A 17547-nucleotide genomic window follows, 5' to 3' on the forward strand; every position below is an offset into this window, starting at 1 on the left:
AAAAACTTTTTTACGCAACGAGTGGTTATGATCTGGAATGCACTGCCTGAAAGGTTGACTAAGGCAGATTTGGAAGTGGCTTTCAAAAGGGAATTGGATATGTACCTGAAGGGGGAAAAAAAAATGCAGAGCTATGGGGAAAGGGAGGGGGATGGGACTAGCAGAATTGCTCTTGCAGAGAGCTGGCATGAGCTCAACGGGCCAAATGGTCTCCTACTATGATGATTCTATGTGAACATCCAAATTAGTGATAGCTGTGAATCAGAGACAAACTCCGAGAAAGACAGGCGCAGTTAGAAACACAGACGCATGTCCAGGAATTAATTGCAAAACTTTGAATTCAACGTATCCAGAGATCTCCTGGAAACTTGAAAATCAGTGCTGTCAGATCCAATTCCACAATCCCCTGCCCTGAAAAGAAAAGTAGTCAGGCCTGTGTCCTGTCCCCTGTACTCATTGCTGACACATACCAGGAATCCACCAATGAGCCAAACCCCACGTTTCACCCTGAAGGTCTGGTACACCTTGGGTTCCCCCTCAGCAATAGTACCAAACCCTCTGTACATTGCCAAACCCCAAACACTGTTCATCCCACCATACAAATCCCTCTCCCCAGGACAACTAAATACGAGTTAGTTACTTCCAACTGGTATGTTATAACATACTATTTTATTGTATATTTTAAGCTTTAAAAATGATCAGGAATAAAAATTAAATTAACCAATTTCCAATTTTCAAAGTAATTTATGCTTTAGAATTGTGGAATTTGATCCCAAAAGCACCAGAACAATCTCCAAATACTTTACAATAAAAACAGAATTTGAATTATTTAAGTACAATAAATTAGTAGTCCTGATGGTCTGCTGTACATGACATAAATACCCCTATTAGAAAACAGTGTATCCTCCGACTTGTCTTTTGCCATGCGATGAGCCATCTGCTAGTGTTATATTATAAATATACCGACAGTTATCTCTCAATCTCTGTAGATTATAAATTATCATTGTAGTTAATCTTTCTCATCAGACATCAGCAACCTGAAACCAGCTGCCATTTGCTGTCTGATTTTATATTGTTCCCAGCAAAAGACTAAAAACAAAATTGCCTCCGTGATTTTCTCAGGATGCATTCTAATAGACACCAATGAAGGATTTATAAACTAATCTTGATTTGGGGTTCAGATGATGCTTATCTGTTATAATTGTATAATATAATTGATCTATGGTAACCATCTAATTCCCAATTTTAAAAAAGACAGACTGGTTGCACAAAACCATGCTAAATGCACATGTACGAAATGGCCCAGTCACGCATACGCAAATATGAAATGGGTCAGATTTGTGTTTGCGTGAGTGAGAAGGTCAATTTGAGCATGAATGATTAAACACGAGAAGCAGTACAATGTCTTTACAGATCAAACATTGGAAAAACATTTCAATTACTTTAAATTTCCAGGTGATCATATGTGATACTCGATTGTCCAGTTCAAATGTGGATGGTGGTTACCCTTCAATGAGAGTTGTTTTGACTTTCAGATACCGATTATATATTTTTAAGATTACTTCATAAAAGCCTGTTCATTGGCCTTGTATTAATCCCTTTAAAGTAAATCTTCCTCAGAGTCTTTAACATAAGACAAACACGTTATAAAGTTGTAAAGAAAACAACTGATTTATTATTTTACCTACAATGTTTGATCCATGTTTCAAAATCTAGAGTTTAAATGTTGAAATAATTGCATGATGCAATTCTTAGCTAAAAATGGTGCAATCTGTGTGCATGTTTAAACGGGATCATATTTCAAAAATAATTTTTGAGCACTTGGTATAAACTTGTAAGTTTACATGCAAATTTAAAACAAGCCTGAGAATATTTGTAAATTATAATTTTGTTTTATCTGTTTACAAAATAATTGCATATTATGATATTTTCTAGTGTTTATGCAAATACTAGCCATATTCAGAACACATTTTAATTTTCCCTTTACAGAAAAAAAGTTTTATCTTTGTGCAAGTCTGCAAAACACTTATCTCCTGTGTGTCTGTGAATTCAATGTGTCAGAAAGGGTATGGAACCTCTTATGGTTTGACTTACAAACCCCAAATGACTCAAAATATTCATAAAATGCTTTAGTGTATGTGTGTGCAGGATGTTCTGAAATAGAGTTCTCAATTAGTTTGGGCCCTCTTCCTTTTCTAAAATTTAGCCCACATATTCCTATTCTATTGCCATTACAGATCAGAATGCGCACTCCCTTTTAAGGATTTATAGAGCAATGCATTGTTGAAGATTAGTGTTCATGTTTTACTTCTTTGAATCCCAGATTGATTTCCTGAACTCGGTGATAGTGGATTTACAAAGGAAGAATGAAGAACTGAATGTGCAGCTAGTAGAGCTGGCTGAAGCATCCCTTAATGGCAATGTAAACAATTTTGGCAGGTAAGCTGAAATACTCACTAAATGTCTGATGAATTTAGTGGACACAATTTGGAATATGTTAACTGTCTGTACTAGGAAATCTGCAACTGATTCTTCACTTGGTGAGTCCTTAAAAGTAGGCTATTGAGAGAGGAAAAGACAGGAAATCAGGTTAACTGGATGTATGCAACACCCATGAACTACCTAACACCTATTTCAAGGTTAGCACATGCTTCCCGCCTTGGCTGTAGAATAGTCCGTGGTACTGGATAACAAAGTAGGAAAGGAAAACCCAAAAGGGGTGGAAATGTAAGATAGATGAAGTGAGAGGGTTATTATACAATTATTTTAAAATATAACTACCCCTGAAGTGACAGCCTATTGAAGGTCCAGCCCGTTGCAGTAGATTGTAATTTTGTAATGATGATTCCACATAGGGAGATTTACCAGTCTTAATTGTACTATTGTGAGAGGCACTATGCAGAGGATAGGTCGATCCCCTTCAAGGACATCGTCACCAAGCTCCTGTCACACGCTCCTATTGACCAGTTGTCTGTCATTCCCTTGACTGAAGATGGCATGTAGCACAAGGAAACCCTGGGAAAGAAGGGGAAAAATATGTGCTATGCCTTTTTAAAACAAAAAGACCACAAGAGCCTTTCACATGTCCTTCAACCATTTAATATTCTCACCTCCAGGCAAGGGGCACGAAAGTCTAGTTTGTATACTTTTCTGAAGAGGATAGAATTAAACAGTACTGAGATTACCATGCTAAATGTCTTCTTTGCAGCTCGGATGGAACACAAACAAAGAAAAAGCCACCACCTCGTCTCTTCTGTGATATCTGTGATTGCTTTGACCTCCATGACACAGAGGATTGTCCCACACAAGCACAGATGTCTGAAGTTCCTGTACATACTACTTATCATGGCAGTAGAAAAGATGAACGCCCCTATTGTGATATCTGTGAGGTATTTGGGCATTGGACGAACAGCTGCAATGACGATGAGACCTTCTAATGCAATACTGCACCACAGACATGGTCTAGTTGTTTGTGTAAATCTGCAAACAGTTTTTTTTTGCTTTTCTTTTCTGCTTAACCATTTTTTTTTCTCCTATCCTTTCATTACTTTATTGAACATCCATATCACTGCATTTATTACAGTTTCAATATCAACTAATTTTAAAAATAACTTATACAGAACAATTATTACGTTTTGATTATAATTCAATGTATAAAAATCTTGTAGCATTTGAAAATATCTGCTTCCGAATGTCAGACTTTAGTCTATGTATAAAAAGAGTGTGGACATTATATTGTTTTTCATACTATATGTAAAATATATGAGGGGAAATTAGGCTTATGAACTTGAATATACCTTTGATTTATTTTGCCCAAAGCAATTTACTCAGAAATCAGCATATGGATATGTTGAATATTTTTCTTTCATTTCTAAGTTTGGGTTTTGGAATGAATGTATAATATTACAATTGTTACAGGGAGAAGGCATATGTAAAGACAGTATTAACCCAAACACTGTGTGTACTGTGTCAACTTTAATAAATTATTATCTTTGGCTGTTTTGATTGCGTTCACTTGATTTGTATATGATGCAGCTTGTTTAGTTGAACATCTACTGTAATTTTAATTCTGAAGTACTTTACATTTTCTGACTATTGTTCCCTTTCCCTTCTCCATTTTTAAGAATTTTAAATTTGGCTGTCATGTAGTCAAAACAATATCCGAAAAAGCCATTATGTATTATTTGATTTTTAAATGCACATTCACATTTACAACATCTCCTCTATTGCTGGTACTATGTTGCAAGTCCAGGTCTCTGTCCTTAATTCAGCAATAGTCTCTGATTTGGCTTCCCCTTGAAACTTTTGCACCGGGACCAATTTGGATACAAGAATTTATCAAGCTTATATTGGCAATTGGTGTTGCATTTATGCGGAAAAACTGGATATTACACTAGTGTAATCGTTGATGCGATGCAAATCAGCAACAGGGTGAATTTAGTGATTAAGCTTCCATTTGCAACTGTAACCATAGCAACTTTATTTATTTAGAAGAATCAAGAATCATTTTGTAAGTTTTGTTTATTATGAATGAATAAGTACAGACACTTGGCAGGCTCCAAATACCAAACTCCCAGACTCCTTCATCACTATCCCTAGGTGTGTCATGTCCCATCGGCAGGACAGATCTATCAGAGGTGAGGTCATTGTGGTGTGCAAGCAATGGCCCTCCACACTTACTCCAGACCCTGTGAAGTTTTATGTCATCAGATCAAAGAAACATAGAAAATAGGTGCAGGAGTAGGCCATTCGGCCCTTCGAGCCTGCACCACCATTCAATGAGATCATGGCTCATCATTCCTTCAGTACCCCTTTCCTGCTTTCTCTCCATACCCCTTGATCCCTTTAGCCGTAAGGGCCATATCTAACTCCCTCTTGAATATATCCAATGAATTACATAAGAACATAAGAATTAGGAACAGGAGTAGGCCATCTAGCCCCTCGAGCCTGCTCCGCCATTCAACAAGATCATGGCTGATCTGGCCGTGGACTCAGCTCCACTTACCCTCCCGCTCCCCATAACTCTTAATTCCCTTATTGGTTAAAAATCTATCTCTCTGTGATTTGAATACATTCAATGGACTAGCTTTTTTGGGCAGAGAATTCCACAGATTCACAACCCTCTGGGAGAAGAAATTCCTTCTCAACTCGGTTTTAAATTGGCTCTCCCGTATTTTGAGGCTGTGCCCCCTAGCTCTAGTCTCCCCGACCAGTGGAAACAATCTCTCTGCCTCTATCTTGTCTATCCCTTTCATTATTTTAAATGTTTCTATAAGATCACCCCTCATCCTTCTGAACTCCAACGAGTAAAGACCCAGTCTACTCAATCTGTCATTTTAAGGTAACCCCCTCATTTCCGGAATCAGCCTAGTGAATCGTCTCTGTACCCCCTCCAAAGCTAGTATATCCTTCCTTAAGTAAGGTGACCAAAACTGCACGCAGTACTCCAGGTGCGGCCTCACCAATACCCTATACAGTTGCAGCAGGACCTCCCTGCTTTTGTACTCCATCCCTCTCGCAATGAAGGCCAACATTCCATTCGCCTTCCTGATTATCTGCTGCACCTGCAAACTAACTTTTTGGGATTCATGCACAAGGACCCCCAGGTCCCTCTGCACCGCAGCATGTTGTAATTTCTCCCCATTCAAATAATAGTCCCTTTTACTGTTTTTTTTCCCAAGGTGGATGACCTCACATTTTCCGACATTGTATTCCATCTGCCAAACCTTAGCCCATTCGCTTAACCTATCTAAATCTCTTTGCAGCCTCTCTGTGTCCTCTACACAACCCGCTTTCCCACTAATCTTTGTGTCATCTGCAAATTTTGTTACACTACACTCTGTCCCCTCTTCCAGGTCATCTATGTATATTGTAAACAGTTGTGGTCCCAGCACCAATCCCTGTGGCACACCACTAACCACCGATTTCCAACCCGAAAAGGACCCATTTATCCCGACTCTCTGCTTTCTGTTAGCCAGCCAATTCTCTATCCATGCTAATACATTTCCTCTGACTCCGTGTACCTTTATCTTCTGCAGTAACCTTTTGTGTGGCACCTTATTGAATGCCTTTTGGAAATCTAAATACACCACATCCATCGGTACACCTCTATCCACCATGCTCGTTATATCCTCAAATAATTCCAGTAAATGAGTTAAACATGATTTCCCCTTCATGAATCCATGTTGCGTCTGCTTGATTGCACTATTCCTATCTAGATGTCCCGCTATTTCTTCCTTAATGATAGCTTCAAGCATTTTCCCCACTACAGATGTTAAACTAACTGAACTATAGTTACCTGATTTTTGTCTGCCCCCTTTTTTAAACAGAGGCGTTACATTAGCTGCTTTCCAATCCGCTGGTACCTCCCCAGAGTCCAGAGAATTTTGGTAGATTATAACGAATGCATCTGCTGTAACTTCCGCCATCTCTTTTAATACCCTGGGATGCATTTCATCAGAACCAAGGGACTTGTCTACCTTGAGTCCCATTAGCCTGTCCAGCACTACCCCCCTAGTGATAGTGATTATCTCAAGGTCCTCCCTTCCCACATTCCCGTGACCAGCAATTTTTGGCATGGTTTTTGTGTCTTCCACTGTGAAGACCGAAGCAAAATAATTGTTTAAGGAATCAGCCATTTCCACATTTCCCATTATTAAATCCCCCTTCTCATCTTCTAAGGGACCAGCATTTACTTTAGTCACTCTTTTCCGTTTTATATATCAGTAAAAGCTTTTACTATCTGTTTTTATGTTTTGCGCAAGTTTACTTTCGTAATCTATCTTTCCTTTATTGCTTTCTTAGTCATTCTTTGCTGTCGTTTAAAATTTTCCCAATCTTCTAGTTTCCCACTAACCTTGGCCACCTTATACGCATTGGTTTTTAATTTGATACACTCCTTTATTTCCTTGGTTATCCACGGCTGGTTATCCCTTCTCTTTCTGCCCTTTTTCACTGGAATATATTTTTGTTGCGCACTATGAAAGAGCTCCTTAAAAGTCCTCCACTGTTCCTCAATTGTGCCACTGTTTAGTCTGTGTTCCCAGTCTACTTTAGCCAACTCTGCCCTCATCCCACTGTAGTCCCCTGTGTTTAAGCATAGTACGCTCGTTTGAGACACTACTTCCTCACCCTCAATCTGTCTTACAAATTCAATCATACTGTGATCACTCATTCCGAGAGGATCTTTTACTAGGCGATCGTTTATTATTCCTGTCTCATTACACAGGACCAGATCTAAGATAGCTAGCTCCCTTGTAGGTTCTGTAACATACTGTTCTAAGAAACAATCCCGTATGCATTCAATGAATTCCTCCTCAAGGCTACCCCGTGCGATTTGACTGGCATCAACAACTCTCTGCGGCAGGGAATTCCACAGGTTAACAACTCTGTGAGTGAAGAAGTTTCTCCTCATCTCAGTCCTAAATGGCCTGCCCCTTAGCCTAAGACTGTGTCCCCTGGTTCTGGACTTCCCCAACATCGGGAACGTTCTTCCCGCATCTAACCTGTCCAGTCCCATCAGAATCTTATATGTTTCTATGAAATCCCCTCTCATCCTTCTAAACTCCAGTGTATAAGGGCCCAGTTGATTCAGTCTCTCCTCATATGTCAGTGCAGCCATCCCTGGAATCAGTCTGGTGAACCTTTGCTGCACACCCTCAATAGCAAGAACGTCCTTCCTCCACTTAGGAGACCAAAACTGAACACAATATTCCAGGTGAGGCCTCACCAAGGCCCTGAACAACTGCACTAAGACTTCCCTGTTTCTATACTCAAAACCCCTAGCTATGAAGGCCAACATACCATGTGCCTTCAGCGCCTACTGTACCTGCATGCCAACTTTCAATGACTGATGAACCATGACACTCAGGTCTCGCTGCACCTCCCCTTTTATAAATATAGGCAAGTTGAAAACCCCTGCTCTTCTACAAATAGTGCCATGGAATCTTTTACGTCCGCCTGAGAGTGTTTAATGCCTCATCCAAAAGTTGGTACCGCTGACAGTGCAGCACTCCTGGAGCGTCAACCTAGATTTCTGTACTCAAGACTCCGGAGTGGGACTTGAACCCACAACCTTCTGACCCGGGGGGGCGGGGTAGAGGGGTAGAGAGTGCTACCCACTGAGCCACAGAAACAAGCCTATGATCATTCAAGTTCAAGAAAAGCTTCCTGCTGATCCCCACCTACTGCTCCACCTCAACTGACGAATCAGTAATTGATCATGTTTAACATCGCTTGGAGGAAACTCTGAGGGAATTTCATCCTCACCAACCTATCTATTAGTCACATCTATAACATTAGCTTTGGTAGAAATAAGCACCTTCACAAAGGTAAAGGGGATAATTTTATCCTAACTGGTTCAGATAGGCCAGGCATTTTACACTCCAATGAAAAGTAAAATCAGACAGGGTGTAAAACAGCCAGCCAATCTGATCCCATCAATTTCCCATTGGGCATGTTATCCCCAAATTCTAGTCTCTAGTGCAAAGACATCCTCCATTGTTTGGTGTGGCAATTCAGTCTCTCGTGCAAAGACATCCTCCATTGTTTGGTGTGGCACTGCTACTGGGTTAAGTGAGACAGATTAAGAACAAATCTAGCAGCTAAAAAATGAGCATTCATGAGATGCTGTGGGCCTTCAGCGGGAGAATTGTATACCACTACAATCTGTAACCTCATAGCCTGGTACATCCCTTACCCTTGATCACCATCAAGCCAAGAGACCATCCCTGTTTCAATAGAGATAAGAGGATGTGCCAAGAGCAGCAGAAGATGTACCTTAGAATGAAGTATTAACCTAAAAGAGCCAACTTGGAGCTACCTGCACACTAACCACCTAAAGCAGCAGACGATAGCCTAAGCTGAACGATCCTACAACTAACAGATCAGAACAAATCTCTAACTATGCTGTAAGGGAAAAACGGGAAGGCTACTCCTCCCATGAGCGGGCCCCCTGATATAGAGGGTCGACGCTCACCCCAACCCGCGTAACAGCCCCCGGAGTTAGCAGACAGAGACAAATGGCAAGGTATAACGATCTTTTATTACGAACGTCCGGGAACACTTCTCATCACAGCCGCCTGTGAGTGGAGATGCTCCCCGAACAGCACAATCATACAACTTTTATACATTTCAAAAGCCGCTCCGTTCCCTGGTAAGACCTCCCTAGATCTCTAATTAGACTACCTTATCAGTGCTACTTCTCTAATTGGACTACCTTATTAGTGCTACTTTGGATTGACAGGCCAAGACCCTCGTGACCACCTTCGGCCGTGACTAGAATTACTTCATTAGGTCAGAATTTGTTGATTCTCCTTGATGCCCGTGAGTCTGCTCGAGCCTCTTCGCAAGGTCTTATCAATGTCTGTTTAGGTTCTCACATCGTATCCTGTCGGAATATTATTGAATTGATAACTTCTGGAGTCTTGGTACTGGAATGTACAAGGCCAAAGAGAGGCGTTTTACCTCCTTATGGGTCGGTGCAGGAACCAGCACTTTAACCCTTGTCCCGCTGGTACCCCTAATGCCAAATTTTTCTCTTACATTTCCCCCCTTTTGGCCCTTGGCTATATGCCAAGCTTGCCATATTTCCCAATAACTATCTCCCTGTAGGCAAGTTCCAGATAGGTCCGTTCACCTGGGTGGCCATCTCCCAAGCTTTGGGATCTCCTGAGACCTTTCCCGCAGAGTTATATAAGGTAAGTCCTTCCTGTCGGACTGCTTAAATTTTCATCCCTTATGGCCTTAATCATAGCGCGTGCTCTACCGTGTTGTTTGGCCTGTTTAATTCGTGCACATGTTAATCCCGTCATGACCATCAGAACCAGGCCCTGTATTACTACAAGTACATGTGATATTATTCTTATCCATGGGTGAATTTGAATTTTAAGTCCAATGTCCCACAGCTTTGAGTACCAAGGCTGATCAGCCAGCATCGCGTTAGTGTCTTTTTGTAGGCTTGTCTATTTCTTCCATCAGCTGGATATTGCACCAATCGTTCCTCACTTAATTCGGGTATCTGTTTTTCTTGTGGTTCCCATACTGCCTCCTTGTACCCTTCTCGGAGGGTATCCGTGATCGTTCGTTGGATGATTTCCGTTGTCTCGGGATGTATGTGGTGTCCATTTATGTCTATTTTTCCCATGGGCCTGAAACAGAAGTTAGGGTTGGTGATGACACGGGGTGACTTCTCCCCTGGTCTTAATCATCGGGTTGGCTGCTCCTGTGCTCACGCACCAAATCTTCATTCCCTTGTGGAGCAGCAATTGTTTCGGAATCGTGTTCGAGAGGAGTGATACTCAGCATGCATCCGTTTGTTTGGTGGAATCTGCAATCATCATTCATCATTCATGGTGTACCTTGACATAAAACCACTTGGTTAATTTTATAGCAGTCGGTTATGTCAATGCCTTTGGTACTATTGTTAATTTATTCGCCCGTCTGGCAGGCTGATGGTAACGCAACCGAGTTTGGTTTCTCACTTCACCGATATTATCGATCTAGTATAAGGGGTCTCCCTTTGTTACATCACACTATAGTATGGACAACACAAATCCGATCATATTCACCCACCCAGTAATACATCTGAATTTTGCCACCCATGCGTGACTATTCCTTTGTACCTCGCACGTGTTATTCATTTTTTTATCTAGAGTCCAATTGTTAAGTATGCTGTTCGGGATCCAATCTGGTATGTCCTCATTCTGGAGTTGCTCCAAGTTATGTTGTACTTCACTTAATCCAGGCCCCATAACCGGAGCAAACTATCTCAGCTTGTAATCGTTTACTTATGTCGTTCCCCATTGCATGGTTCAAATTTGTCTTGGCATGCTTCTGTAATGTATGGGCCACTTGTAACAGTTCCCCTTCCGCGCCATCTCCCAACCGCGCTTGTAGGGCTTGGTTATCCATGTACCTCCCCAGTAAACCCCTCAAGATTTACGTTAAGTTGTTAACCCGGTCATCTATTGCATACATGTCTATGGAATTTGATACGTCCTTACTATACAGCATAAATGCACACGAGGCCCATGCTTGAGACAAGGTCAGTCTGTGACCTGTCCTTTATTTCATAGCACTCAAGTGCTGGAAGTGGGTGGAGCTTCCCCTTTTATATCTGAAGGTCTAGGTTAGGATTGTCTCCCACAAGTTCACCACCTAGTGGTCAGTGTTCACACAGTGTACAACTTAGGTCAGATTATACATGGGTTACAATGCTGGTTGAATACATGACATCACCTCCCCCCCCCCCCAAAGTCTTATTGGGATCACAGGTTGAGTCTCTCTGGTGGTTTACGCTCCCTTGTAGAGCGCCTGAGTTGGGGCTCCGGTTGTTGGGCGCTGGCCTGAGTGTCTGCTGTTTGCGGTGCCTCAGGCCTGTCCGGACTGCCCACAGTGACTGGGCTCTCCTCCCTTTGGTTCCTGTGTCGGTCACCTGTGCTGGAGTGAACTCGACATCGTGTTCTTCCTCTGCTTCTTCTATGGAGTTGCTGAACCTCCTTTTTGTTTGATCCACATGTTTGCGGCAGATTTGTCCAGTGGTAAGTTTAACTACCAGAATCCTATTTCCCTCTTTGGCAACCACAGTGCCTGCGAGCCATTTGGGCCCTGCAGCGTAGTTGAGGACAAAAACAGGGTCATTTACATCAATACATCGCGCCCTCGCATTCCTGTCATGGTAGTCATATTGTGACTGGCACCTGCTCTTGACAATTTCTTTCATGGTGGGGTGTATAAGGGATAACCGGGTTTTGAGCGTCCTTTTCATTAGCAGCTCTGCGGGTGGAACCCCTGTGAGCGAGTGTAGTCAGGATCTGTAGGCCAACAGGAGGCGTGATAAGCGGCGTTGTAGGGAACCCCCTTGGATTCTGAGCATCCCCTATTTGATTATCTGCACTGCTCATTCTGCCTGGCCATTTGAGGCCGGCTTGAATGGTGCCGTTCTAACATGGTTAATTCCATTGCCTGCCATGAAGTCCTGGAATTCAGTGCTTGTGAAGCACGGGCCATTGTCGCTGACCAAGATGTCCGGTAGACCGTGGGCGGCAAACGTTGCCCGTAGACTTTCTACCGTGGCAGAGGATGTGCTTGAATTTAAAATGTCACACTCGATCCATTTGGAGTAGGCGTCTACTACAACCAAAAACATTTTCCCCATGAAAGGACCTGCGTCGTCCACATGGATGCGTGACTAAGGCTTGGCGGGCCATGGCCAGGGGCTAAGGGGGGCTTCCCTGGGCGCATTGCCCAGCTGGGCACACGTATTGCACCTGCGAACACAAAGTTCCAGATCTGCGTCTATCCCTGGCCACCAAACGTGTGACCTGGCAATTGCCTTCATTGTGACAATGCCCGGGTGCCCATTGTGGAGTTCTCTGATGAACACCTCTCTGTCCATCTGGGGCATGACCACACGGTTTCCCCACAGGAGGCAATCGGCCTAAATCGAGAGTTCATCCTTGTGCCTGTGAAATGGTTTAAATTTCTCAGGGCATGCCCTGTACGTGGCTGCCCAGTCCATTTCTTGACTAGAGACAATAGCGGGTCTCTATTTGTCCAGACTTTAATCTGACGGGCTGTCACGGGTGAGCCTTCGCTTCTGAAAGCTTCAACAGCCATGACCATCTCAGCAGCATGCTCGGTAGCCCCCTCAGTGGTGGCTAGTGGGAGCCTGCTGAGTGCATCGGCGCAGTTTTCGGTGCCCGGTATGTGCCGAATTGTGTAGTCATAGGCGGCTAACGTGAGTGCCCACCTCGGTATGCAGGCCGATGCGTTTGCATTTATGGCCTTGTTGTCGGCCAAAAGGGACGTTCGGGGTTTGTGATCTGTCTCCAGCTCAAATTTCCTGCCAAACAGGTGCTGGTGCATTTTCTTTACCGCATATACACATGCGAGCGCCTCCTTTTCTACCATCCCGTAGCCCCTTTCTGCCTGGGACAGACATCTGAAGGCATAAGCTACCGGCTGTAACTGACCCTTGGCATTGACATGCTGCAACACACACCCGACACCATAGGACAATGCATCGCACGTTAACACAAGTTTCTTACATGGGTCATATAGCGTTAACAGATTGTTGGAACATAACAAATTGCGTGCTCTATTAAAAGCCCTTTCCTGGCTGTCCCCCCAGACCCATTCACGACCTTTGCGTAGGAGCATGTGTAGCGGTTCCAGCAGCGTGCTCAATTTGGGAAGAAAGTTACCAAAATAGTTCAGGAGCCCCAGGAATGAACGCAACTCCGTCGTGTTACAGGGTCTGGGCGCTCTCTGGATCGCTTCCGTCTTGGACGCAGTAGGGCTGATCCCATCTGCTGCTACACTCATCCCCAGGAATTCTACCTCTGGAGCTAGGAAGACGCACTTCGCCTTTTTCAGTCGCAGCCCTACCCGGTCCAGTCTGCGTAGCACCTCCTCCATGTTGTGGAGGTGTTCTTCAGTATCGTAACCCGTAATGAGGATGTCGTCCTGAAAAACCACCGTCCCTGGAATCGACTTGAGGAGGCTTTCCATATTTCGTTGGAAGATCGCGGCGGCCAAGCGAATCCCGAACGGACATCTGTTGTACTCAAACAACCCCTTGTGTGTCGTGATGGTGGTCAGCTTCTTCGACTCATTCGCCAGCTCCTGGGTCATGTAAGCTGAGGTCAGGTCCAATTTTGAAAAAAGTTTGCCACCGGATAGCGTCGCAAAGAGGTCCTCCACTCTCGGTAGCGGGTACTGGTCTTGGAGTGACACCCAATTGATGGTGGCCTTGTAATCGCCACATATCCTGACCGACCCATCCGCCTTGAGCACCGGCACAATCGGGCTCGCCCAGTCACTGAATTCGACTGGCGAGATGATGCCTTCCCTCAGCAGGTGGTCCAATTCGCATTCTATCTTTTCCCGCATCACGTACGGCACGGCTCTAGTGGTGTACTGGCCTGGCGTCTGGTTTTATGTGAATCACTACCCTGGCCCCCATGAAAGTGCCAATGCTGGGTTGAAATAATGAGTCAAATTTGTCCATGATCTGTGAGCATGATACTCGCTCCACAGAGGAAATTGCATTGACATCACCCCATTTCCAGTTCATGACAGCAAGCCAACTCCTGCCCAGTAGTGCGGGACCGTCCCCTGGGACAATCCAGAGTGGCAACCTGTTCTCCGAATCTTTGTGGGTCATGACTACCGTGGTGCTGCCTTGCACCGGAATGATCTGCTTTGTGTAAGTCTGTAGCTGTGCGTCAATCGGCGATAATTTTGGCCTCCTGGCCTTGGACGCCCACAACTTTTCGAACTGTTTGATACCCATCAGGAACTGGCTGGCCCCCGTGTCTAGCTCCATTGATACTGGGATGCCATTGAGGAGCACTTTCATCATTATCGGTGGCGTCCTGGTGTATGAATTGTATACGTGCTCCACATGAACTCGCTGAACTTCAGCTTCCAGCGATTTCCCCCAGCGTTCATTACTGCAATTTCTGCAGGTATTTTGCTCACCACTGCAAACTCCGGCTGAATGTGTGCCTCCACGCCTCCAGCATGAGCTGCTGTTTGAAACAATAGGTCCCTTGCCAGTCGATCGTCCCTGATTGCCCCTGTTATTGCCCTGGAGTGCGCCATTAACAGGTGTTGATGGCCCCATTACTGGCCGCATTGTCCCTTGCAATGGCGTGAATCGCCGTTCAGCTTGCCATTGTCTCTGTCGAACTCCCCCTCTGGGTTCGACTACATGTTGGGGCATGCCCGACTGCCCTTGTCTGCCTGGAGAACTGTGTGCTGCTTTAACAATGTTGAATCTCTGACCCAACCATTCCTTAACACAGTGGCTCTCGTCTATTCTGCTAGTGGCCATGCTCGCATGGTTTAAATCCCAGTTTCTTGTTGTCATTGATACGTCCTTACTATACAGTATAAATGCAGACGAGGCCCATGCTTGAGAGGTCAGTCTGTGACCTGTCCTTTATTTCATCGCACTCAAGTGCTGGAAGTGGGTGGATCTTCCCCTTTTATATCTGAAGGTCCAGGTTAGGAGTGTCTCCCACAAGTTCACCACCTAGTGGTCAGTGTTCTCACAGTGTACAACTTAGGTCAGATTATACATGGGTTACAATGCTGGTTGAATACATGACAGAATTCATCGTCGTAACCCCTGCTGCATAACCCGTGCCTAGTGTTTCCAGTATTCCCCTTGCCCTGTTCCCTTTCTGACATTAAATCTCAGGGTAGTGGATTCCGGGCCTTCGATGATCCATTGTGTCAGGTTCTGGTATAGACTTATAGTTTCATTCCCACAGAAGTTAGGAAGAATGATATCCATTCGGTTTAGGTTAAGTAGTCGCTGGCGCACCCCAAATTATATCCTTTCTTTAGAGTCTTTTATTCCTAGCCCCCCTTTGGCTCCAGTCTTTATGGACGGGCTTATGGGGGGACTTGCATGGTTGTGCTGGGATGAGTTGTTGTCCCCAGGGTGGTTGTCAGGGCAGCGGTAGGGCTTCCCAGGGTCCCTTTGGGAGTGTTTGGTGTCCCAGCCGGACCTTTATTGTCATCTTTCCTCCACACTCCATCCGCTCCCTTTTTAGGTTGTATTCCTTCTTGTTTGCGCTGCGCATGATCAATACCGGCTTCTCCAAGTTGTTACGTGTCACGCTTCAGGACATACACCTTATATTCCAGAGACCTCCCTTGGTCTTCATTTTATCCCACTGGTCAGGTTTCCTAAACATCCTGGGGTCCCACCCCCCTTTTGCTCCGTTCTGTTCCCACCCTTCTGTTTCTTGCGGGGTGGATTTGGCGGCTTGATTTGCAGCTTCGTCCGTCCAGGCATGAGCTTCTAGAACTGAAATTCCATCCAGTTGGATTTCTGCGCCCTTCCCCTTTTGGTCCTATGAACTTGCTCCTGTCCTTGGAATCTACTGGTGCCCATGGCATCGGCAGCCTGCTGCATTTCAACCTTACTTAATACACTATACATAGCCATGCGTTAAAATAAGTTCTGTCCTTGCTCCAGTCCTTGGCTGCTGGGATGCATATTTCGGCAGTTAAATTCAACAAAGCTAGTTCATGTAGTTGTGTCTTTCCTGCAAGTGCTATATCTCTTGTAATCCATCTGTATTATCCAATGCTTGCGTGGGCCTTAAGGTTCCCAGTATCCTGAGTCTCCAGAGTCAAAGTAGCCACTGCGGTCCCATATCAGTGAGTGTTTTATCTGCAAATTTTAAACAGATAGCCTGGTCGTCACCAGAAGTTAGGTTCTGGTCTACTCATCTTTTATCCATGCATGTCGAGGTCACTCTGTGAAATCGGAGGTAAGGGTTAGGTTGGGTTTGTGGACTACACTTAACCCACTGTGGGGTACATTGGCTCTATTGCCTTGGGTGATGGTGCTATGGCTGCGCACTGCACTATCCGTCTGGTCCCATTTAAAAAAAATCTCTTCCAGCTTATTTATCTTAGCTTTTAACTCTTGAATTTGTTTTGTTTGAGTATCTTTCTTTTATTTGTATCAGGCGAGTATTATTACATAGGGTAGTTCTGTTTTATTTTTATTCTGATTATCCCACCATTTCCTCTATCTGTCAGGTGAGTCTTTTTTATTCTATTAAGAAATCCAAATTAATAATGTCCAGTATAAAACAGCTGTCAATGGAAAAGGTTAACTCCTTTACAGTTTTGTAAGAAGGCCTGATGTCATTACGTGACTTTGCGTAATAATCCGAAAAATTTCTTTTCAAGTCTTTGTGCCTTTAAAACTTGCTTAGAAATTAGGAATCCGTTAAAACAGCAGAAATCATTAGTAAAGTCATCATAATAAAAGTCTTCTCATCAGGAAAGACAGCATTTTAGATTAAACTCCAATTTTTTTCCGGTCCCGTTCACTGGGCAAATCTTGTGTTTTATTTCTCTCTCAGCACAAAATCTAAACTTCCGTGCCAGTTCCATTTTCTATAAGAATTTTAAAATTCAGTAAGGTTCTCTAATTCCCAGTTTTTTTCTTTCTGTGCTGAGTTCGCATAGCTTAGATCTTTTCTCCTCGTTATTTTCAAAACCCTCCTGCTTGCTTAGACTGTTCAGGACTTTTCTTGATAAACAACGTCCATTTTGGAAATCTTTCAAACTGCAGTGAAACTTTCTCGTAATTTAAAATCATTAAACCAATATCTTTTCACAGCCGATATCAACTAGTATTTTGTAAGTTATGTCTTTTCCCATCGCAAACACTCCTTTTTTTTGTCAGCACCTACTTAATACATTACGTCTTTTTTTTTCAGATCTCCTTTCTTCAAATTAGGTTTTGTATTTTACACAGAGGGCTCGTGTCTCTATAAATTTGTTAATTTAAAATCATCAGACAATCGAAGACACTTTTTCTTTCAAATTCGTTCAATTTGTTTTCTTTCAAAGTTGCGTCTTTATCTTTTTTTCTTTTCTCCATAACTAGAACGAAGTCTAACACGGAGGCTTTGAGGGCTGCTTTTCGTTATCTCAAATGTTCCAGTTTCAAGGCCGTTACAATGTCTTTTTTCTAAACTGCTAAAGCTTGCCCTTTTACACCTTCGCAGA

The 17547-nt window shown here is 43.6% G+C and overlaps 1 protein-coding gene across 5 annotated transcripts in view; it reads left to right on the top strand.

Moving 5' to 3' along the window:
- clip1a (CAP-GLY domain containing linker protein 1a) overlaps positions 1–4003 on the top strand; it is a 207272-nt gene extending 203269 nt beyond the window's left edge. For all 5 annotated transcript variants that reach the window (XM_070887798.1, XM_070887801.1, XM_070887802.1 and 2 more), the window contains 2 exons: positions 2324–2439; positions 3209–4003. In XM_070887798.1, coding sequence (XP_070743899.1) covers positions 2324–2439; positions 3209–3437 — 345 coding nt within the window. In that variant the 3' untranslated portion in view covers positions 3438–4003. The remainder of the gene's footprint in view (positions 1–2323; positions 2440–3208) is intronic.
- The last annotated feature ends 13544 nt before the right edge of the window (positions 4004–17547 follow it).

This window comes from Pristiophorus japonicus, chromosome 8, assembly GCF_044704955.1.
Source record: "Pristiophorus japonicus isolate sPriJap1 chromosome 8, sPriJap1.hap1, whole genome shotgun sequence".
Taxonomy (NCBI): domain Eukaryota; kingdom Metazoa; phylum Chordata; class Chondrichthyes; family Pristiophoridae; genus Pristiophorus; species Pristiophorus japonicus.